The sequence below is a fragment of the Phycodurus eques genome, chromosome 20 (genome assembly GCF_024500275.1).
Source record: "Phycodurus eques isolate BA_2022a chromosome 20, UOR_Pequ_1.1, whole genome shotgun sequence".
Lineage (NCBI taxonomy): Eukaryota > Metazoa > Chordata > Actinopteri > Syngnathiformes > Syngnathidae > Phycodurus > Phycodurus eques.
Window position 1 is genome coordinate 45,239 of NC_084544.1, and position 24,218 is coordinate 69,456.

At 44.7% G+C, this 24,218-nt stretch overlaps 2 protein-coding genes and 1 long non-coding RNA gene across 5 annotated transcripts; 2 read left to right on the top strand and 1 right to left on the bottom strand.

The window, feature by feature from the left end:
- Positions 1–717: 717 nt before the first annotated feature.
- hsf1 (heat shock transcription factor 1) lies at positions 718–12,033 on the bottom strand. Of its 3 annotated transcripts, none has more exons than XM_061664833.1 (14): positions 11,672–12,033; positions 10,662–10,770; positions 10,438–10,574; positions 10,240–10,364; positions 9,997–10,072; positions 9,852–9,913; positions 9,568–9,765; positions 8,125–8,270; positions 5,790–5,862; positions 5,572–5,677; positions 5,168–5,221; positions 4,944–4,992; positions 3,375–3,557; positions 718–2,767 (listed from the first exon to the last, which is right to left on the bottom strand). In XM_061664833.1, exons 1-13 carry the CDS (start codon positions 11,795–11,797, stop codon positions 3,409–3,411), a joined length of 1,410 nt encoding a protein of 469 aa, XP_061520817.1. In that variant the 5' UTR covers positions 11,798–12,033; the 3' UTR covers positions 718–2,767; positions 3,375–3,408. The 3 variants fall into 3 exon arrangements, with proteins under 3 accessions (XP_061520817.1, XP_061520816.1, XP_061520815.1); XM_061664832.1 differs by lacking the exon at positions 718–2,767 and adding an exon at positions 2,807–3,243; XM_061664831.1 differs by lacking the exon at positions 718–2,767 and having other exon boundaries at positions 2,807–3,557.
- On the top strand, positions 1,566–2,916 carry LOC133395701 (uncharacterized). Its single transcript, XR_009767272.1, has 5 exons — positions 1,566–1,724; positions 1,807–1,842; positions 2,326–2,361; positions 2,472–2,516; positions 2,631–2,916. It is a non-coding gene; the product is annotated as an uncharacterized LOC133395701 (long non-coding RNA).
- A 2,412-nt stretch (positions 12,034–14,445) lies between the features above and the next one.
- Positions 14,446–22,780, top strand: bop1 (BOP1 ribosomal biogenesis factor). Its single transcript, XM_061664621.1, has 16 exons — positions 14,446–14,588; positions 15,262–15,405; positions 15,486–15,554; positions 18,504–18,658; positions 18,720–18,837; positions 18,915–19,016; positions 19,074–19,286; positions 19,373–19,534; positions 19,620–19,700; positions 19,771–19,840; positions 21,384–21,516; positions 21,589–21,772; positions 21,851–22,142; positions 22,217–22,301; positions 22,378–22,485; positions 22,579–22,780. Exons 1-16 carry the CDS (start codon positions 14,472–14,474, stop codon positions 22,730–22,732), a joined length of 2,187 nt encoding a protein of 728 aa, XP_061520605.1. The 5' UTR covers positions 14,446–14,471; the 3' UTR covers positions 22,733–22,780.
- Positions 22,781–24,218: the final 1,438 nt, after the last annotated feature.

A 24,218-nucleotide genomic window follows, 5' to 3' on the forward strand; every position in this document is an offset into this window, starting at 1 on the left:
TACAAGGATTTGCAAATCATGATCAACCTATATTTAATTGAATACACTACAAAGACAAGATATTTAATGTTCAAACTGATAAACTTTATTGGTTTTAGCAAATAATCCTTAGCTTAGAATTTTATGGCTGCAACACGTTCCAAAAAAGCGGGGACAGGTGGCAAAAAAGAGTGAGAAAGTTGAGGAATGCTCATCAAACACCTGTTTGGAACATCCCACAGGTGAACAGGCTCATTGGGAACAGGTGGGTGCCGTGGTTGGGTAGAAAAGGAGCTTCACTGAATTGCTCAGTCATTCACAAGCAAAGATGGGACGAGGTTCACAAAGTAGTCCAACAGTTTAAGGACAATGTTCCTCAACATACAATTGGAAGGAATTTCGGGATTTCATCATCTATGGTCCATATCATCAAAAGGTTCAGAGAATCTGGAGAAATCACTGCATGTAAGCGGCGAGGCCAAAAACCAACATTGAATGCCCGTGACCTTCGATCCCTCAGGCGGCAGTGCATCAAAAACCGACATCGATGTGTAAAGGATATCGCCCCATGGGCTCAGGAACACTTCAGAAAACCAATGTCAGCTTTTTTGGAACGTGTTGCAGCCATAAAATTCTAAGTTCATGATTATTTGCTAAAAACAATCAAGTTGATCAGTTTGAACATGAAATATCTTGTCTTTGTAGTGTATTCAATTAAATATAGGTTGAACATGATTTGCAAATTATTGAATTCTGTTTTTATTGATGTTTAACACAACGTCCCAACTTCATTGGAATTGGGGTTGTAGATTATTTACACTGGCACGAAGTTTACCATCAAAAAACACTTTAAAGGTTATTACACCTTGTGGATTTAAAAATAACTAAGCAACTTTGCCTTCGCAATACCCCCACTAGCTTAATGCTAACACATAATAGAAAACACCATAGACCAGCGAACTAATGGCATCGATAGTGGAGTTATTCTAACCCTTTAAGCCAAGGATATTTGAACACAAATAGTGGCGCAATACATGTAGACAGACAATATTACAACACTCACATATATTCAAAAAATATTACTGCAGCTTGCTGAGTCATTTACAGTAGCTGTGAAACTCTTGTTTGGTCTGCGACTGTATTATATTACACCCTGGCAGGTAAATCACAGACTTACGGAGCCCCAATGAATTCATCAAGATGTACAGTTTCATTCTTTACCTTCTTATTTAGATTACTATATATTTGTCATTATAAAGTACTATACTATAGAGTGCTAGTTTCCTTATTAAAAACAAATGACAAACATTTCTGTAGTTTTGTGGGGGGAGGATGGAACATTAATTGCATTTCCACTAGGTCTACAACATCTTTTTTTTTCCTTTTGTTCAATTTGTTTACGCTTAAGAGGCATTTCCATTCGATGATTTGCAATATGAGTGTTTTGAGTTGTGTGGTCAGTGGTCACAGGGTGAATTCAACTCACTGTACTTTTGCCGGGCGGCCATGTTGTTCACCATGTCACGTGACGGCACTTACAGAGTCGTCCATGCTCGTGCACACTGAGCCAGCAGGGGTCGCCTTCACGCACACGCCACAGTCGGGTACGTGTACGCGGGGGCCCTCTCACCCATCGTGACGCCGATGCGCGTCTGCAGCTACCGTTGCGCTTCTTTCACTGTCACTCTTGTCACAGGCACGGCTGAGGTGGCGCACTGATGCCTTGACCATGGCAACGGCCTCAGGTAAGCCGCTGCCGCTCACTGAGTATTGATGTAAATTTATCGAAAGGGGCCGTCAAACACTGTGTGTGCGTTTCTATGGAAGTCTTTTCAGAGCCAGCAGGAACGCCCGTGGACTCCCGTGAGTTTTACACTTATTAGTTGGACTCCAGTCCCATTTAAACTTAAAAAACAATCCCAAAAACACTTGACGATGACGATTTATGCCCACTTATTGAAGTTTTAGGGTTAAAAAATGTATTTATTTTTTTCAATGCAATTCTAATGGGCATCAACTTTTCTCAGTCCAGCCTGGTCCCTATCTGCCGCCAATAGCGGGGGTCCACGGTATATAAAAATACCTTTGTAGCCTGAGTGAATGATTGCAAACGAAGCTGAATCACTACAAAGGGATTCAAGCTGCATTGTGGGATACATCGAGGGCACTCAACACACATTTCAACAGCACACCAGAACAGTCAACTTCGTAAATAGGCCACTCTGTAGTGGAAAGGGAGGGACGGGAACAGCTTTGGACTTGCCTAGTCGCACTGATGTCATGTGACAACCTCATGTGATGAAATCATCTGATGACATCATGTGACTTGGCGTTTGTGTTGTGCAGGTGGCGGGCAGCCATCTAAAGAACCCCACAAGGCTGGTGAGTCTTTTTCACGTCAACACACAGAAGCTTCACCACAATCGTAATGATGTCATAAAAATGATGATAATTGTGCCTTGCACACTGCCGGCATGGCTTGTACTCCACAGGTTCCGTCACTGAACAGTACAGGTCTTGGGGTCAGGGTCCTGAAGGTGAGACCGTCTTTGTGCTCGTGAGTCATTCGAGCAGCGCTCGCATCAGTTGCCGTGACAACCACACCTTATCCCAAAAGTCCCCTGATGCCTCGCGTGCGTTTGTGCATACAGCTGCAGAGAACATGGAACTGGAGGACACCTGCTGACTTCCAGCGCAAGCATCAAGTTCACTTCTCCCGCCGCCTCTTCCAGTGCGCCACCCAATCGGCATGCTCCTTCAGTTGCCTTTAGGCCCCGCCCACAGCGGCCTTTTGTTTGGAAATATTTAATAAAGACGTCTGTTCGTCGTTTGTATAATCAATTTTATAAGCAAGTGAATTTGACATTAAAATGACTTAATGACTATGCAAGAAATGTTTTTGTTTTGTTTTACACAAGTCAGTCAAAATATTACAAACTCTCAGGATGAAAAAGTGCAGTGGTAATAGCGCATTAATAAACATATACCTAACTGAAATAACACATTGCTATATGAATTCCTCCGACAGTCAATCGAAATTATTGTTATATATTCAGTCTGAAATAAAATCACACAGCAGAGTTAAATTCCCTTTTTGAAGAAAACATTTTAAAATCTATCTGGTGTAGCTAACAAAGTAGCCTGTGTATGTGTGGCAGGTCACGACACAAGGAATTCGCACAAATATGTTTAATGTGGCTGAACAAGACGTCTTTGCCATATGTGTTGACAACCAATCCCAGCTAATCTGCGCTGGTTGTTTCCCTGGTAACAGAATAAATACATGGTAAATGTTTCCCAAAATATTATTTTCCTTCTCATTAAAAATGTCATAAAAGCAAAGAAAAATAAGATGGATGGCAGATCATCTGCATAGTAAAACCTTGACCTCTGACCTGATTGTCATCCTGGAGTCCCTCCTTCAACGTGTCAGAGGTCAGACTTCATGTTGGCGCTCAGGTCTGGGTTGAGGAAAGGCTCCGCCTCCAACTCCAGAAGCGACGGCAGGTCGGTCGCACCCCCCTCCACACCGATTGGCTCACAAATCGGAATGGGTGTGTACTGCACCAGCTGCTTTCCTGGACCAATCACAGAGCAGCACCAAACACCAAAATAACTAAATAAACCAACAAAAAAATATACATTCGGATTTCGTTTTTCTACAGCCGGCCCTTTGACTTGAGTTTCATTTGTTGTGCCACAAAGCTCGCAAATTGATTTACTTGAATAGCAAAATTTTCCCTGTTGAAATATTTTATATAAAAAGATAAACATTTTAATTACAACACCCCCCCCCCCCAAAAAAATTTGTTTTTAAATAAAATAAAAAACTTTGGTTTTTAATCATAAAAGTTGGATTGCATTATCCATCCATCCATTTTCTAAACTGTTTTTCCTCACTAGGGTCGCGGACATGCTGGAGCCCATCCCAGCTGACTTTGGGCGAGGCGGGGTACATACACCCTGAACTGGTCGCCAGCCAATTGCAGGGCATATAAAAACAACAACAATTCACACTCACATTCACACCTACGGGCAATTTAGAGTCTTCAATTAACCTACTACGCATGTTTTTGGAATGTGGGAGGAAAACCCACGCAGGCACTGGGAGAACATGCAAACTCCAGGCCGGATTTGAACCCGGGTCCTCAGAACTGTCAGGCAGATGTGCTAACCAGCTATCCATTGTGCCACACTGCACTATAAAATATAAAAACAATGGAAAATGTCATGAAATAAGCCACCACATTGCAGTATTCGTGTGCCCTTTAAGGGGCATGGCCAAGGAAGTGATGTCAGTGTAAATGGAGCTTGGGTCGGCCATCCGTGCTTTGCTTCATGCTCCTTGCGAGTGTTTTCATTTTGTATTTGTGTCTGAATGTGTGGCCGCAAGTGCAGTGACTGCGGCTCTCTCACAAAGAAAATTGACCAAGCAACAGCTCATAACTCGGGGGAAAAATAACAAAAAGTTGGATGTGGCACTCATAAGTCAAGGTAGATGCTCATCTTGTCTTCTTACATTTAACTTTGCATTCCATCCATCCATCCATTTTCTGAGCCACTTCTCCTCAGTAGGGTCGCAGGAGTGCTCCAGCCTATCCGAGCTATCATCGGGCAGGAGGCGGGGTACACCCTGAACTGGTTGCCAGCCAATCGCAGGACACACATAAACAAACAACCATTCGCACTCACATTCACACCTACGGGCAATTTAGAGTTGTCAATTAACCTAGCATGCATGTTTTGGGGATGTGGGAGGAAACCTGAGTGCCCGGAGAAAATCCACGCAGGCACGGGGAGAACATGCAAACTCCACACAGGCGGGGCCGGGATTTGAACCCCAGTCCTCAGAAATGTGAGGAAAACGCTCTAACCAGTCGTCCACCGTGCCGCCACTTTGCATTCCATAATTTCATAATATTTCATAATTTTTCATTACTAGTCAGTTGTGTGCGTGCTTTTACCGGTATTGTCGCTTTCATCAGCTCCTTTGGGGAAGTTGTCACAGAGAAGCTACCAACAAAACACAACTTTCTTACAAGGGGTGACATCAGCTAACACTCAAGTATGATCATGCTGTCAGGAATTGTTGTGATGTCATGTTGTGAATTAAGTCGTGAAATATGATGTCACGTAGTGATGAATTTCGATTTCATGTAGTGAGAATTACAAATGCGGTTGCACTCACGGTGTCCAGAGCGCTGATGTCAAAGTCACCTGGAGGACATGATGGGCTGAAGAACTGAACACACAAAAGGTGCTTGAGACGTTTGTGTGTATGTTACACATTCACGCACAACCAGGGCTTGACATTAACACCGGCCAAATGCAGGTGAATTTCAGCAGTGGTGGGTAACACAGCCACTCGCAGTACCAACTTTGGCAGGTTGCATTTCGATCAGGAAACAATTCTGTTAGCACCCACCACCCAGCATTGCCAATTGTATTTTGACCTGTAAAAATTTGGGGAAATATTACGGCATGTGAAAATGCTGAGAGGCTAATAACTATGGGAAACCACTAGCCACAGTGGCTGGCAAGCAAAAAAGTTAATGTCAAGCCCTGCTCACAACCCAACAAACACAAACGCACCTCCATGAGCGGTGATGTGTCAAAGGTGAAGGTTTGGTTGTTCAGGATGGTCTGCAGGTTTTCTAGACTGTTGTCAATTGTCTCAATGTGATCTGACAATTCAGACCTGCAAACACAAACACAAACACACACACACACACACACACACACACACACACACACACACTGTATGTAAGTGGTGTTCTTTTGTTCAATACTTAAATACCACATCAACTTACTTGTCAATACATACAACTGTCTGACACATCTGAGCTGGGTCCGTGTTGGTGGCGGCTGGGTGATGCCTGAGGGCTGAAGTAACGGCGATAAAAGGAGAAGAGGAAGATTTGGGGGATTTAAAAAAATATATAATATATATACATATATATATACACACACACACATACATATATCCATCCATCAATCCATTTTCTGAGCCGCTTCTCCTCACTAGGGTCGCGGGCGTGCTGGAGCCTATCCCAGATGTCATCGGGCAGGAGGCGGAGTACACCCTGAACTGGTTGCCAGCCAATCGCAGGGCACATACAAACAAACAACCATTCGCACTCACACCTATGGGCAATTTAGAGTCTCCAATTAATGCATGTTTTTGGGATGTGGGAGGAAACCGGAGTGCCCGGAGAAAACCCACGCAGGCACGGGGAGAACATGCAAACTCCATACAGACGGGACCTGGGATTGAACCCGGGTCCTCAGAACTGTGAGCCTGACGCTCTAACCAGTCGGTCACCGTGCCGCCATATACATATATACATACATACATGTACATATACATACATATATACACATATATACATACATATATACATACACATTCATACATATACACACACACACACACACACTTTCCCCAAAAAAATTATATGGAAAAGTTTATTTCCATAATTCCATTAAAAAAGTTAAACTTTCATAGATTACAGATTCAGGGCCCACAATTTAAACAATTCCATGTATATATTTATTTATTTTACACAATTTGGGCTTTCAGCTCCTAAAACCCAGGAAATCGGGACTTCAAAAAATTTTAATACTGTCAAGAAATTATCCCAAATTTTGCCGTCCATAAATGTTTTAAACTGAGTATCACACACTATTCATCTAAAAAAACTCAAAGCACCTGCACAGGTTTCCCCAGGTCTCATTAAATTGTTTGGTTCAATTGTCTCAGTTGGGTTCAATATGGGGAAGACTGCAGACTTGACAACTGGCCAGAAGAATATCATTGATACCCTCCCTAGGATGGGGTAAGCCACAAAGGTTCTTAGCTAAGGAGGCCGATTGTTCACCTTGTGCTGTGTCCAAGCATATCAATGGAAAGTCTAGCGTAAGGACAAAATGTGGCAGGAGAAGATGCACCGGAAAAAGAGAGGACCGTGGGCTTCAGCGGATTATCAAACAGAGAGGATTCAAGAATCTAGCAGAGATCCAGAAAGAGTGGAATGAGGCTGGAGTCAGCATCAAAACCCACCACATTCAGACGCAACCGTGAGATGGGCTACAACTGTCGGGTTCCTCGCTTCTGAGCCCGAGCTGACGTAGGAAGTGTCTCAACTGGGCCAAGGAGGAGGAGGACTGGACTGTCGGCCAGCGGTCCGAGGTCCTCTTTTCCGATGAAAGTAAAGTGTGCCTTTCATTCGGGAATCAAGGTCCAAGGGTTTGGAGGAAGACTGGTGAAGAACAGAAACCAAGCTGCTTGAGGTCCGGTGTGAAAGATCCAGTCAGTCAGTCATGACTTGGGATGCAATATCCAGTGCAGGTGTTGGTAAACTCTGCTTTGTTAAATCCAAGGTCACCACAACAGTCTACCAGCATGTTTTAGAGGAATTCATGATTCCTTCTGCTGGGGATCTGTACGGAGATGCAGATTTCATCTTCCAGAAGCACCTGGCGCCTGCCCATACCGCCAGAAGCGCCAAAACCTGCTCTGATGCCCATGCCATCCCAGTGCTTGACTGGCCAGCCAACTCGCCGGATCAAAACGCCATTGAGAATCAATGGGGTATTATCAAGAGGAAAATGAGGGGCACCAGACCCACAAACAAAGAAGAACTGACAGCAAGCATCAAGGAAATCTGGGCTTCTGTAACTCCCAGGCAATGCCACGGGCTGATTGCCTCAATGTCACAGCGCATCCAGGCAGTGATTCAAGCAAAGTGATTCCCAACCAAGTATTGAAGATTAACATATCGTTTTGAAAGTACCATATTTGGATTGATTTAATGTGACCCTAATTACTTTCTTTTTGTCTACAAAAACTGATAAGTAAATGGTGATTTCTTCACAGTATTCTAATTTTTTGAATTCCTGATTTCCTGAGTTTTATGAGCTGAAAGCCCCAATTATGTAAAAATAAACACTTGACATCGTTTAAATTGTGGGCCCTGAATCTATAATCTATGAAAGTTTAACTTTTTGAATGGAATTATGGAACTAAATGAACTTTTCCATGGTTTTAAATTTTTTTGGAAAGGGTCTGTCTATGTATAAATATATCACTACCAAGACAACCAAAATGAGCGAAGAATAGCAGAGGAAGAGGGGAAGATGACTTGCCAGTTGTGGTGCTAGTGTCAGGTGCGTCATTGTCCTGCAGGATAGAGTTGATGAAGGTGGTGGGAGAAAGGGGCGTGTCTCCAGATGTAAGCCCCTCCCCCATGTCAGGCGCGACAAGCTCCTCCTCCTTGACGTTTGTCATCTTTCTGCGGACCAAACGAAAGCGACGTCAAGCAAACCTGATTGCACTCGAAGAGGATTCTGTTGTGAAGCTCAACAGCGCCACTTGCAGGAATACAACTGCAAAAAAAATTCAATCATTTACAGAGAAGAGAAGAGAATCACCTTTATTGTCATGAACATGCATGCATGCACACGAAATGTGTTCTCTGCATTTTACCCATCACAGTGAACACATACACATGTTAGTGGAACACACTGGAGCAGGGGGCAGCTGAAGCGCCCGAGGAGCATTTTGGGGTTTTGGTGTCTTGCTCAAGGACACCACAGCCGTGAGTCCGGGGGATGGTCCAGTCGGGGTCTTGAACCTAGGTCCCCCACGGTGGCAGGCGATGAACCATTGGGCCACGGCTGCCCATGAGGATGTCATCATCTTCTTTGTTGATGCGGTGAAACCTCAGCTCACAAATTCTCCAGTTAACCAACAACATCGTCCAAGATGTCATTTTCGCAGGTTCACTCACTACATTTGAATTCACCAAAAGTCAAGGCACGGATGAGTTTGGCTCAGTCGTGATTTTCCTGGCGCCACGTAAACATTAACTTAATGAGTCACGCATTGAAATTATCTTAGTTTTTTTGCTTGAAATCAGACCTAATTATGTTTCCAAAGAAAGTCAAAACTGCGAGTGACTTATTAGGAGACCTAAATGTCATTTTACCGCTGAAAAAAGGAGGAAATAGCTAAACATGAGAATGGAGAGTGGCTAAAGGGTTGCCCGTGCGGCTAAAGGGTTGCCCGTGCGGCTAAAGGTGGCCCGTGTGGCAAAAGGCGGCCCGTGTGGCTAAAAGTGGGACTGTTTTGACCAAGCAAAGACTTCAAAAATGATTGATCATGTGGATAAATGTAAAGCGCTTGCTGGTGATAGCTTTAGCAAGGCTATAATATCAATGGCCGAAACACAAAACCTCATATCTGAAAAATATACATATTTGTTTAAAAACAAAACAAAAAAAACCTTGCGGTTTTCTTGCAGAATGCTATTTCTCAAGGTGAAATCCACCAATCAGAAAATATGTCGAAAAGCGGTTTTGCGTTTGCACACTGATTTGATAGCAAACCCACTCTGTTTTGTCATCATGATTGTGTCTCCACTTATTTTTTCATAGTACTAACTTTGGTTTTGACTACTATTACCATTCATTTCAATGTCATCTTCAATTGCAACATATGGGTTGGCAAACAAAGTCTGAAAAGAATAAATTGAGCAGCTAAACTGAGGTTTGACTGTTTTGCTAACATTGCATCAGCTTCCTCCTCACCCCACTTGCGTCCAACCAGTGACGGCCTCCTCTGCGGGGGGCGTGGCCAACTCCGTAACATCAGAGATGATCGGTCCGGAGCTGACGGAGGATTCCGCCTGGAACACGGTGGGTGCGGCCTGCACGGGCTCCAAGGAAAACGATCGCGCGTATTTGGGCACGGAGTGGGCGGAGCTTGAGTCATTGAGCATCAGCGGGCTGCGTACGCGATGACACACACACAGAAAAAAAGTTGAAACATGGACAACAACAACAAATACACACCCATCTCCAGGTAAACTTACAGTTTTCTCTTGACTCCCATGATCCTGTTGGACTGGACCAGTGACACCAGGAACTGGATCAACTGCAGATGGACCAAACATGCTAATGATGACACTTCAAAACAACAAAACAGGCTGATGTCGGTCACAGCGGCAGCATCTTTACCTTGTTGACCATTTTCTGCTGTTGAGCGTGTTTCTGCCTCAGACACACAACCTCCCTCCATAAAGCCTCATTCTCACTGAAACAAACAAAAAAAGATTTGGTTCGGTTTGGTTCAGTCTGCTTGGCTTTTGTCCTGAAACATCTGCAAGACCCACAGGACCTGCGAAACCTGAAGACCTGCGAGGTCTTGTCAGCAACCTGCTTCACAGGACATGAACGTGGTCTGGACTTAGGAGTTCTTACTGTTTCATGGCGTTGATTTTGGAGTCGATGGTCTCCTGCTTTCCCTTCATCACCTGCACGTCGTTCAGCAGTCTGCTGACCTCATGAGATGGGATCTTGCTGTCCTCCTGACGCACCGAAGACACCTGAGTAGAGGCGGCGTTGTCAAGGAGACGGTGTTTACAAGAGTGTAACGTTGTGATGGGCGCTTGTACGTACATTGGTGACTTTGCGTTTGATGTTCTCCAGCAGGTGCTCTTGGCCTCTGACGAAGAACGGGTGTTGAAATTCTGTGTCGTCTTTCTCTGGTTTCAGCAGCCCGCCCTGCTCCATGTGGACTACCTTGCGGAAGCCATCTTGGGGAAATAAACGAGGAGTGGTCAGATGTGGGAAAGCTCGGACAGCAAACACAAGCGGCTGATTTCTTCGGAGCTCGTACTCACACATGTTGAGCTGTCGAATAAAGCTGGCCATGTTGTTGTGTTTGAAGAACTTTGGGAGGACCTCTTTGGAGAAGTAACCTTGATCGTAGACATGGAAACTTGTTCCACTCTGACATGGACAAACGAAGTTGAAAAGGTTGGGATGGAGCAACAAGTTAATTCGTGTCTGAAAATGAGACAAGCTCATCTGCTTCCAGATGGCTTACAAAGCACCCTTGAGCAAACAAACCAAACATTCGGACGTTAAACGTTCCACTCGGCAACTATACAACATGAATACAATAGAACAAATATTGCAAATATAAATAAAATAAAATCATTTGTACAATTGAATGCATTAAAAGTTAATGTGTATTTTATTTACGTAATAAAAATAACTTCTTATGGTAGTATGTTTTATCATTTCTATTCTCCACAGTTGTTGCAATCTACTTGTTCTTGTCGTGCATCACATTTCGTCCCACTGCTCTCACATCGAATGATGACTTTTGTACTTTTTTTTGTACTTTTGTATTTGTCTCTCGCTCACAGGTGTCAAACTGGTGGTCCGGGGGCCAAATCCGGCCCGCCACGTCATTTTATGTGGCCCGCAAGAGAGTGCATCGACTGTGTTTCTTCCTGAAATACCAAAATTCTAAATTGGGTTCACTTTTAAAAATACTGAGATATTGCAAGCATTTTTTATTTATTTTTAACCAACCCCACTTTTAAAATAAAATTGATTCATACTGTAGTTGAACAAAGAGTTTTTACTGGCTTTTGATTTCAAAAGTAATTATTAATTTGTGTATATGTAATAATATGAGGCAATTATACATTCATATGAGTTTGCAGCCATAACGGCCCTCCTAACCATAACTGTGATGTGGCCCGCGACAAAAATCAGTTTGACACATCTGCTCCAGCTGATAGCTGTTAGCAGCTAGGCTCCATTCGTGTGACTGCGGGTTAAGCTAACCCTGCACTCCACTGCACTAGACGTCACCAAGCGCAAAGTGCTCAACTCGTACCGGGCTCCAGCAGATGAGCGGGTCTGTGTCGGGGTCTTCCAGCAAAGTCGACAGTTTGGTAAGGAAGGCCGGGACGTTGCTGGCTGCCAGCTGAGAGCCTTCGACTGGACCTCTTGTGTACTCCATCGGCAGGACCCAAGCAAACAAACGCGCTCCCACCGCAGGCTCGGACGGCACAATTGAGGAGCGATCCGGGCGGCTCAGACTTCTTCTTGTGTCCCCACTCTCCAATAGTTTCGATACAAACTATCACACACACAGGCACTAAGTTTCTAAGGGTTAGTCTGGTGGAAAATTCCAAACAAGCAACTGCGCAGCACCAACAACGTCGCGTGGTGATGACGTCATAACGACGACAACTCTCCCGTTACAATGTGTCAAAGTGGGGCAAAAATACAACTTCTGTTATGTATTTATATTTTGGTTCTTTCATTGTTGTTGTGAACAAGACAAGAGAGAATACCTCTGCCATGGACTTCCACTACTTGACTTTGTTGAACTGCAAACCCCAAAAATTAGCATTTTTGGTTATGTTGGGATGTATTTTAACCCTGTGATTGGCTGGCGACCAGATCGGGGTGTACCCCGCTTCTCGCCCAAAGTCAGCCGAGATTGGCTGACCAGCACACCCGCGACCCTATGTGGGGATAAGAGGTGTAGAAAATGGATGGTAGGATGGATCTTAATTTCGTGTCCACTTATTCAATTCCGTGCCGGCTGACAGGGGCAAATTCTCGACAAACAGCCATATGCTGCATAGCAGGAATGACGCAAGACGACAAATACAAGCACATAAAACAACAGCAAAAGAAAAACGCTGCAAGTTTTTAAAAAAACCTGCAATCACACAAAACAACAGCAGAAGAAAAATGCTGCAAGGTACAAATGCTGCAATCACAAAAAAACAGCAAAAGAAAAATTCTGGAGGATTTTTAAAAAAGGGCGGCACAGTGGATTGACTGGTTAGAGCGTCAGCCTCACAGCTCTGAGGACCAGGGTTCAATCCCCGGCTCCGCCTGTGTGGAGTTTCCATGTTCTCCCCATGCCCGCGTGGGTTTTCTCCGGGCACTCCGGTTTCCTCCCACATCCCAAAAACATGCATGAAATGGAGACTCTAAATTGCCCGTAAGTGTGAATGTGAATGTGAGTGTGAATGGTTGTTTGTTTGTATGTGCTTTCGATTGGCTGGCAACCAGTTCAGGGTGTACCCCGCCTCCTGCCCGATGATAGCTGGGACAGGCTCCAGCACGCCCGTGACCCTAGTGAAGAGAAGCGGTTCAGAAAATGGATGGATGGATTTTTAAAAAGCTGCAATCTCAGAACTGCTAAAGAAAAATGCTGCAAACACAACAAAACACGGCCAAATGCACAGACTAATCACAAAAACTGCAAAAGAGAAATGTTGCAAGTTCACGACACACAACGGAAGTTTTCCAGTCCACTAGGAGGCGCGACCGCCGGGATGGACCAGTCCTTTTTTTTGTCCTGTTCGGCTGTTAGGTCAAGCAGAATGGAAAATCTGTATCCCTTTCATGCCGGAACAGTTTTACTGTGTCACAGTGGAGTTTTGAAGCTTCCGCTGTGGTATTATAACTGAGGTTTATTGAGAATCAGACTTGATCAGTCAAACAGAACAAAGTTTCTAGAAGTGAGAGAGAAACAAGACAATAGACAAAGCACTAATTGTAAACAGAATGAGAGAAGTAAATAATTACATTATCTACAACAATGACACATTAAATATGAGTGTTGCATGGGGCTGCAGTGCTGCACCCTGTGAGGGAAGGACAGGACAAGATAGAACAGGACAAGAACAGGAGAAGAAGGATGCGGGACAAAGGTCGTGAACCCGACTGTACAACTGAAATGTGGTGGCATTAATTATGTAAATTATAAAAGTCTACAGGATGAGAGTATAAGTGAGGGGATACACAAACGATTTGCATATTCATGAGTTATTTGTCGCACTAGGTGCGTGACCCCACACCCAGTGAAAGAGTCCTAGGGGTGTGTGTCTGCGGATACATGCAAGTGAATTGATACCGTTTTACATGCACAGACTGACAGAAGGGTCCTGTGATTGCTGTGGCTGCACCGCGGCGGCTGAGGACCCCACCCGATCAATCGAGGGTCCGCCCAAGAGCAGCCCGGCGGACGGGACGCGTCCCACACCAAGGGACCCGGGGCGGTCCACCGGCCCCACCGAGGCGCCCCGACAACTGGCCACCTGGTGGGGGCCCCAGGGTTGTGTTTGCAGCATTTTTGCTATGCTGTTGTTGTTTTTGTGATTACAGCATTTTTATCTTGCAGCATTTTCCCTTTGCTGTTGTTTTCTGTGATTGCAGCATTTTTCTTTTGCTGTTTTATGTGCTTGTGTGTTTTTTTGTTTTGTGTCATTCTTGCATTTGCCTGTTTGCCAACCGTACCATTATTTACTGTCATAATTACCATTAGACATTTAAGCATATAGGCATTACGTAGTTATTTGTTCGCATCATGTTACAAACAACGTTGTAGTCTCACCTGGCAGGCAAAGTGTAGACAAAATGACTATTTCTTGTGAAGCTACTTGAAAACTCGTTTCGACGTGAACTTAATAAAGGAACATCAGATCTGGTGGAAGGAAGCATACATCCGAGTTACATGACGCCATAGGTGAGATTTGTCATTGTCCGCATTTTTAAAAATAATTATTTGGTCCTTGTTCGCCGTTGAGTTGTCAATAAAGTTTGTCCTTGTCCTTCTTTGTGATGTCAATAAAGTTGAAGCTTTTACGTAGCTCTCGTTCACGTGCTGTGAGATGGCGGACACTTGGAGTGAAAACGTGGACGAGAACAACACTGAACTTCCTGAAATGACCCAAAAGAAAAAGAAGGAAAAAACGAATTGGGACGCTGAGGACGAGGAGCACGACGAGGTGATGCGCGCACACACAAGCGAAACCCTAAACAATCGGAACCGGGCCAGCTAGCTAGCTGGCGGCTAGCTGTTAGCGTACGAACGTGCTGGTTTCAAGAAGCCAGCAAAAGGCTGCAAATGTTGCCCAACTGGAGCGGCTCGGGTTAAGGCTTGTTCCAATTCCAAGCCAGTGTGGCTCCAGTCGAGCCTGGCAGGGCTGCAAACGCTGGAAAAGAATTTACCCCCAAAGAAATGTTCGAGTCTCCACATTAGATTTACACCACGCCATTGCATGGAACATATTCACTGCTGGTTTACGTTGAGTAATTTTATCTAACGTGTAATCCTATTGAACGCAGCATGAAACGGCGATAGCACTGTTGAGACACTTGCGCTGTGCATGCGTTCACGTCCATCCAGTAGAACATGCCTAATGTAAACTTGGCGTCATTCGTTTTGTCTACCTGCACTCCACATTAAGTTGTGTGTTTGCATCAACATGTTCCAGTGAGATCATTCTTCTCAAACTTTGCAACTAGTAATCTGGAGTCTGCAGATCACAGTTCCTGACAATATACTTCTTGGTGGGGAATATGTAGTGTTTGTACTAATTACTTAGTAGTGTAGTGTAGGTAGTAAGTATGTAGTAATTGTACTGTGCTGTATAGGTGATGTGTATATTTGACTTGTAGGTCTTCAGTACCAAAGTGTCTGACAAAGAGGAAGATGACGAGTCAGAAAGTGACGAGAGCGTTTTTTCTGGACTCGAGGATTCAGGGAGTGACAGTGAGGATGAGGATGGATCACATAAGGATGAAGATAATGACGCGAGGCAGGTAATGTTTGTCATTAGTTGTGTTCTCCTCATTGCATCTCTTGTGAGTACTTGTTCCTTCTATTGTGCGTCCACTTGCAGACCAATGTGTTGAACGATGGAGATGGCGAAACGAAAGAGGAGTACAACCATGACTCATCGGACGAAGAAGTAAGATGTTTTCTTAACAGTAGTCATATTGTATGTAAATTATAAAAAAAACAGTTTGTTCTTGTTAATATTAACTTTAGAGCAGATTCGAATATCTTCGATTGGACTTTCCATTTGTATGGACAGCTCAACGCTCTTAATGTAACAGCGTGAGAGTACAGTAAACGCCCATTATATCGCGGTTCACGCTTGGCGGTCCTGCTATTTCGTTTTTTTTTTTTTTTTTAGTAGTATTGTGCAATACAAAAAAAACTCTTCCCCCAGTGTTGTTTCGTTTGCAAAGGTTTCATTCAAAAGAACTAATCTTTTTAGTGAACGTATTGAACTGAATCAGTTTATGAAGTGATTCGTTCGTTAAACTTCTTTGTTCGCGATCCGTTAGACACGAGTGATTCGTTTGTTGAACTTCTTTGTTCGCGATCCATTAAGGCCTCTTTATAATCCCACGCTCGCGTGGGTGACAGCGCCCGCATTGTATAATGTGACCGACGCATTGGGCCGCACTTGACACGCACACGGCACAAATTGTCGCCACATGCAGAATGCCGTGGAGATCATCTCTCTTGATTGGTCCGCTTTAGTCACATGCTGTGATGACATACTCAGCTGCTCAGCCCCACATACCACCTACGCCGCCGTCGCCTTTATCGATTTTGCAATATAATTAAACGCATCATCTGGTCATCTAGGTCCATTTGTTCTAGCAGACACTGTTCCACGGTTGCCATTGTTGTTGCTTTGTTCCTTGTTCCGGAAAGTAAAAACGGCTACCGGAATTGCAGAGGAACCGCCACCCTGTAGTGTCCTAGCCAATACCAGCCATAGCGACATCCCTGACTTGGAGACAAACTACAGCACATTTATAAAACAGCGGACGTGGGTTGTGCTCGAGAACAAGGATAGCCGCAGTGACATCAGCGCGGTCGCTGCCCACGCGAGGCTAAAGAAGCCTTGAGACACAAGTGATTCCTTCTTGAAATTATACGTTTGCGATTCATTAGACACGAGTGATTCGTTCGTTGAACTTATTCGTTCACGATCTGTTAGACAAAGGTAATTTCTTTGTTGAACTTATTCGTTCGCGATCCGTTAGACAGAAGTGATTCGTTCGTTGAACTTATTCGTTCGTGATCCGCTAAGGAAAGATGTACTAGTACGTATTAGACTTTACACCGCTGATCGGCTTGATCGGTATCAGCCGATAATTAGCATTTTATGCTGATCAGCTTTAATGTCATAATTCGACGATCCGATCAATGACTCCGCAAAAGACATTTACTGCGCGTCGGCGTCGTATACAGTGCATTTGAATTCAAAAGCTAGTTTATTTTTATCCTTGTTGCATGTCTTTTGACGTCATTTACAATCACTGGGCTTTGTAAAATCAAAGGCGACCGGATACACTCGTTACCACGGCCACGACAACAATAATGAATCACGCGTGTATTGTCAAAAAAGAACAAAATAGGGGAAAACGTGGTGGTGGTGGTCACCACTGCTCGGGAGAAGATATTCGTTCCAGGATTGCTTGAGGTATGTTCATGTACTTTTAATACGATACGCTCACAAGCAGCCAACAAAACGTTATGTAGCCTAGCAAGCTAGTGCTAGCACTAACGGTTGCGCGTAAACATGCCGCCGTTCTGTCGAATCATGCTCTAAAGTTTTGGTGTGTGACGTACTATAATCACAATAAAGTAATTTAATTACAGTAAGTTAGCACCCATTGTTTCTGTCATGTTGTAATGTTGGTTTGACCTGACTGATTAGAATACATGACCTGACCAGAGAATATATTTGAAGATACTCAGTACACAGTACACAAGTATATACAGTAAATGAACAAGTCATTTCAATAGACACATTGCTCAATATTGTGATCGGATCGGTGATCGTTTTTTTTTTTTTAACTCTGAATCGGTCCCAAAAATCACGAACGTATAAATTTGGACGCCGTTTCCATAATCTTAACAGACTACACATAAAGTCATGTGAGGACAGGAGACCGACATGCGAGTTTCATTCGCCAGTGCAAGGCAAACTGAAGCGGCAGCAGCAGGGAGTTTAGCGGAATAATTTATTTGAAAAGATTGATAAGAAATTCAAAATAAAACGTGCATATTTACACATACATATTGTCCCCTGTGTCTCTAATGCAATTACTAAAGCTTTTTGTGTAATAATAATAATAATAATAATATATTAAACTCATAGCGCTTCTCAAGACACTCAAAGACGCTTTACACTAATCAGATGACAATAACAGTAAGGTGAGTGAGCCCGAAGCCCGGGCGGTGGGTGCTGGTGTCAGCAACGCTGTCTACCGCGGTGGAATGCAGAAATGTCTCGTTGGCCGGGGGGAGCCTGGCTGGACATAAGGGGTTGCGGAAAGATATGTGCGGTAACTGAGCTTGCTGCACGCATGTTTACGAGTCACAACCAAAGCCGACCAGGTGTTCGAGAACTTGCTGAAAGAGCGATGGGTAGGTGATAATTTAGCTTAAGTATTTTAAAAAAATGTTTTTTAATTTTCTTTTTTTTTTTTTTTTTTAAATAAATCTCCTCGGCTTTCCTAGTTTACAGTATGTAACAACAACAACGCATAGTCCTTCGGTGAACATGTGTGAACCTCAGGGGATGTATCATTAACTGAATGAGGAAGCACTTGAATGATTCTGAGAAAAAGAACAATTCTGTGAATTAATCTTTTGAACAAACTGATTCTAATGATTCAGTACACTCAAAAGAACTGCCGTGCCCCAGGATTTCACCTATTGTGAGGGTGGTCCGGAGCATAACTCCCGCGATAAACGAGGAAATACTGTACATGCAAAGCAGGGTTCTACAGTAATAGCCTGCTTTTACATTGCATCCATTATGAGAATAATCCATGAGAATATTCGTAAATCCATTCCATGTTTTTTTTTGTAACTTGCTCATCATCATCAGGACATCAGGAACACGGTGGGGAACATTCCCATGGAGTGGTACAAAGACTTCCCTCACATTGGCTACAATTTGGACGGAAAGAAGATCTACAAGCCAATCAGAAACAAGGACGAGCTGGACCAGTTCTTGGATAAAATGGAGAACCCTGACTACTGGTGAGGCCCGCCGTTCATGTCGGACCTCACTGCGAGACGCTAACATGCGGTTTGTGTGCAGGAGAACGGTCCACGACAAGCAGACGGGAAGCGAGGTGGTCCTCTCGGACGAGCAGGTGGCGCTGGTCAAGCGCCTGCAGAGAGGACAGTTCGGAGACATCAACTTTGACGAGTTCCAGGTGAGCTGCCAGACGAGCTCCTCAACCGGCCGTTTGTGTTTGGAAGTTGAAAGTGCAACCTGTCTCGGTCCCCTCAGCCCTCGGTGGATTTCTTCACGAATGACGTGATGCTTCATCCGGTCACCAACCGACCAGCTGACAAGCGCAGCTTCATCCCGTCACTCATAGAGAAGGAGAAGGTAAGCTTGCCGTGCGCCTGACTCTTCTGTATGACACCACCTGCTGTTCGCTTTCAGGTCTCCAAGCTGGTCCATGCCATAAAGATGGGCTGGATCAAGCCTCGCAGAGTACAAGACGATAGTAGGGGGCGCTACTATGACCTTTGGGGCAACGAGGACTCTTCTCTTGTGGCCAAACACAGGATGCATCTGCCTGCCCCCAAGATCCCGCTCCCCGGCCACCAGGAGTCCTACAACCCTCCACCAGAGTACCTGTTCACGGAAGAGGAGGTACGTCCGTCGCCTCGCTTGATGTTCACCACTCGGCCTGACCTGGAATGAATGAATGTGTAAACGATAAATATTCTTCTCCGCAGCGAGCTCTGTGGGAGCAGCAGGACCCTTCGGACAGGAAGTTGCCCTTCGTTCCTGTGAAGTTCTCCAGCCTCCGGCAGGTTCCGGCCTTTCCTCGTTTTATCCATGAGAGATTTGAGCGCTGCCTGGACCTTTACCTGTGCCCCCGCCAGAGGAAGATGAGGGTAACGCCCCCTCAGCGCCTTGTGACTCCATGAGTAGCTGCAGAGTCGCTCGCTCACTAATGCCGCCGTCGTCGTCTCTCTGCAGGTCAACGTCAATCCCGAAGATCTCATTCCAAAGCTTCCTAAACCTAAAGACCTGCAGCCCTTCCCCACCACACAGTCTCTGGTACACACACACACACACACACACACACACACACACACACAGCCTGACACGTGTGTTTACCTGTGTCCAGGTTTATCGTGGTCACAGCGGTCTGGTTCGCTCCATCAGTGTTTCTCCATCAGGACAGTGGCTTGCGTCAGGTAGGTGGGGCTGTGTAAGGCATGGTTTGGAGGTCGCACGGGAGCGCTGATAAGAACCAGAGACTGAGGACTCAAGTCACATGACTCAACTGGAGTCAGACTCTTATCACCAAATTTAGGACTTGCGACTAGCTTGGCTAAAATTTCTGCCAGACTCGACTTTGACTTGAAACGCATGACTTGACAAGTTAGCATATGAATGACGTAACCTTTAATTTAATGACAAAGATGACAATTGTCATTTGAGCCACTTTAAACCAAGTCAATGATTCTAAATGAGTGATATAGTATGTTACTATTTTTTGTTAAAAATAAAAAAATCCTTAAATTTTCACCCAAGAGGAGATGACACAATGCATTTTTACAATTTGATTTATTTATGGGGATTGAATTCTATCCTTTAACTGCATATGTTAGTACTGACTAGAATGGTATAAATGCATTGTGCAGAATGTGAGTTGAAGTAAATGAATAGAAGTACTGTATTCTCTTATTACTTATCTGTGTATACTACTTTATATTGTTTAAGGTAAAGGATACGAGCACACAACCTTGCCATAACGCTTTTGTTTCCATACGAAGTATTTATTTATTTTTTTTATTTTTTTTAAACAACACCTCCGCTCAATCTCTAATGATATGTGTAAAAAAAAAAAAAATTTGCTTCGTCACAAGCACTGAAAAACACACAGTGTCATTGACGGCAGACAAAAACGACACAGTATGTTCTACCTAGCAATGGTAGGGTTACAGTACGTTCTAAGCTATAACTATTGATTTTATGGTATATTGCATTGCGTAATAAGAACAACAACAAAAATGTCACGTTGTCTATCCTGAGCTGCTGTGTTAGGCCACCTCTGCGTGTGCAGTACTTGCAACTAGAGGTGGGGGCGATATCGAATACTCAATGCATCGCAGGTTGTTGCACGTAAGATGTATAAAATGACTATCGCAACTATTGAGTACAAATCCTCACTTTGTTTTCTGCTTTCAGTCAATGCTGGTGCGCCTCGCACAGTAAGCAGCACATTCACTAACCCATCCCGAAAACTCGTGCATGTTTTTTTTTTTTTATCAGTTTAATACACTTGCATGGACAAAATCCAACTGTAATGTCGGCTCGATTCATTATCTTGGTGTCACAGAGATGCCAGCTGTTACGATTTGGCTGTATTTTGTCCCGGCCATTTGTAGTGCGTTACACCAAAGGCCTTTCGCCCGAAGATAGCTGGGATAGGCTCCAGCACACCCGCGACCCTAGTGAGGATAAGCGGAACGGAAGATAAATGAATAAATTTAATTCCTTATTAACCATGTTAATTACACATCAAATTATATTTGTAGATGTGTGTGTGCATTTTGGAGGACAGTTCTTTTCATTGTCGTGCCAATATGTGACTGACATATTTTTTTTTTCATGTGAACTTGAAGGGTCTTGCTCGAAACTTCACAGTTAAGACTTGAGACTTACTTGCGACTTGGGGCACAAATGTGACTTTTAGAAGCACCTCTACTAAAGAAGGTGTCTTCCATCTTTCAGGAAGTGACGATGGCTCTGTCAGGTTCTGGGAGGTCAGTTCTTCACGCTGTGTCAAGGTGGTCCAAGTGGGCGGAGCTGTGAAGAGCGTGTGTTGGAACCCTAACGCATGCGTGTGTCTCCTGGCTGTCGCCCTGTAAGGACACGCCGCGCCGCAAGGCACAGCGCTCTTGCCGTCTCGCTCTCTGACCACCATCTCCGTCTGCAGGGACTCGCTGGTGTTGATCGTGTCACCATCGCTGGCAGAGCGACAGGTTGTCTCGTCCTCGGAACGTCTGCTGGCCGCTTATCAAGAGGCGGAGCCTGTGGAGTCCGTGGGGCCCGTTAGCTGGAGCGACGCGGAAGGCGAGGAGCATCACCAGGGCTTACGCCTGAAAATACGACATCCCAAAGTGTGACTCTCTATCCGGCCAAACGCAGCGACGGTTTGTCGAACCGATGCCCAACTTTCACTCTGTTGCCGTCCCCAGGCCGTCAAGCAGGTGGCGTGGCACGCCAAAGGCGACTACCTGGCCTCGGTGATGCCGGACCACTCCAGTCATCAGCAGGTGTTCATCCACCAGCTCAGTACGAGACGGAGCCAGAACCCCTTCAGGCGGAACAAAGGCCTGGTCCAGAGTGTCTCCTTCCACCCCGTCCGGCCGTACTTCTTCGTGGCTACGCAGCGCTTCATCCGGATTTACAATCTGGTCAAGCAGGAGATGACCAAGAAACTCCAGGCCAACTCCAAGTGGATTTCCAGCATGGCCGTCCACCCCGGAGGTGACCCATCTCGTGTCTTGGGTATCGATGGTCCGAGATGTTGTAGTGCAATATTTGGTCTGTCTCATGTGCAGGTGATCATGTGATCTGCGCAAGTTACGACTGCCGACTCAGCTGGTTCGACCTGGACCTCTCCACCAAGCCGTACAAGATGCTACGGTAGGTGGTGGCTAGCGTACGCCTGCGCGGCTCTTCCTGGCTTGCTTCTTACGGTTGGGCCACTTCATGTCTGCAGGCACCACAAGAAAGCTGTGAGGGGCGTGGCCTATCACAGACTTTACCCGCTTTTTGCCTCAGCATCTGATGACGGATCTGTCATAGTCTGCCACGGGACAGTTTACAAGTAACTGCACGCGCACGCACGCACACACACACACACGTACGTACACATGTGTCACCAGCCACGCACACAATAAACCTGTCTCCCTTCTTTCAGTGACCTGCTGCAGAACCCGCTCATTGTTCCAGTGAAGGTTCTAAAAGGCCACACAGTCACTCATGAACTTGGCGTCCTGGATGTGACCTTTCACCCCACACAGCCTTGGGTCTTTTCGTCCGGTGCCGATGCCACCATCCGCCTCTTCACCTAGTGGCCCGCCTACCTGTCAATCATTGATCGGGGTGCAATATTGCTTTTCTAATAAATGTTTTTTTTTTTTTTTTTTTTTTTTTAAATAAATTTTATCTTTTCAAATCCATCCATCATCCAGTGATTCTCAAGTGGTGGGTCAGGACCAAAAAGTGGGTAGTGGACCAGTAAAATTTTATTGCATAATAATTCAGACTTTTACACTTTATGGTGTTTGATTTGGACTGCAGCCTTCATTTCCTAATAAGACAAACTATTGGTGTTGCACGGCACGGTTGGACGACTGGTTAGCACGTCTGCCTCACAGTTCTGAGGGCCGGGGTTCAAATCCCAGCCCCGCCTGTGTGGAGTTTGCATGTTCTCCCTGTGCCTGCATGGTTTTTCTCCAGGTACTCCGGTTTCCTCCCACATCCCAAAAACATGCATGGTAGCTTGATTGAAGACTCTAAATTGCCCGTAGGTATGAATGTGAGTGTGAATGGTTGTTTGTTTCTACCTGTATGTGCCCTGCGATTGGCTGGTGACCAGTTCAGGGTGTACCCCGCCTCTCGCCCGAAGATGGCTGGGATAGGCTCCAGCACGCCCGTGACCCTAGTGAGGATAAGCGGTACATAAAATGGATTGGTGGATGATGGTGCACTTTTCTAAAAAGAAATCAGTGCAAAGATATAGAATTTTTGTACATGCAGTTATCTTCATACTCTGAAAAGCACTTTAAACATGTAAGCATGAGTAGTTATGTTTAAAGATATGTTTTTATAGGCTATTTTTGAACAATACATTTTCTTAATTGTTCCTAACGTCTTTGAAACTGGTATGTGACTTAGCAACAATAGAAGACTGTGGGTCACAGGTTGACAACGCTTGAGAACCAATCGTCTCGACTGCTTGTCCTGGTCAGTCAGGGTCACGGGGAGCTGAACCCTATCACAGCAGACTTCGCCCTGAACTGATCACCAGTCAATCACAGGACATTGGTTTTAAATCATTCACCTTAAGTCATATAGTTCACAGTCATACATATAGTTAAGAGTTTACAAGAAGTCACTATGTGTCCTATTGGTTAAAAAGATTCTTACTTAACCCAAATTGCTCTAAAAGCGTATCTATTAAAATGTGGGCTCGAATGATGTTAAAATCTGAAGAGAAATCTACAAATAAAAGCTGAGCACTTGTCCTTTTCCCCAGATGTTTAAGAAGTCTGTCAGAGTGACAATGGCAAGCTCGACACCTCTACTGTATGCGGCCTATAGGCAAAATGCAATGATCGATATCACTACGTTTTTCAAAGGGTTTCAAGAGATGTCAATGCAATAGGCCTTAAATCATTCAGTGTTTTGGTGCAGTTTTTCTTGGAAAGTGGAACACCTAATGTATCCTTCCAATTTTTGGGGACATGCTGATTTTGTATGGACTTGACGAAGATGGAAGTTACTTGCCAGTTGGCACACAGTAATACAATTGCGGCAAGGGAACTACAAGAAACC

Coding starts and splice junctions, on each gene's coding strand:
- hsf1 (XM_061664833.1), bottom strand. CDS start 11,797: ATGGAGTACACAAGAGGTCCAGTCGAAGGCTCTCAGCTGGCAGCCAGC. Junction 10,365..10,437: donor TCAAACGCAAAGTCACCAAT/GTACGTACAAGC, acceptor GCCTCTACTCAG/GTGTCTTCGGTGCGTCAGGA. Junction 8,271..9,567: donor ACTGGTTGGACGCAAGTGGG/GTGAGGAGGAAG, acceptor TTTGGTCCGCAG/AAAGATGACAAACGTCAAGG.
- bop1 (XM_061664621.1), top strand. CDS start 14,472: ATGGCGGACACTTGGAGTGAAAACGTGGACGAGAACAACACTGAACTT. Junction 15,406..15,485: donor AAGATAATGACGCGAGGCAG/GTAATGTTTGTC, acceptor GTCCACTTGCAG/ACCAATGTGTTGAACGATGG. Junction 22,486..22,578: donor TGCCACGGGACAGTTTACAA/GTAACTGCACGC, acceptor CCCTTCTTTCAG/TGACCTGCTGCAGAACCCGC.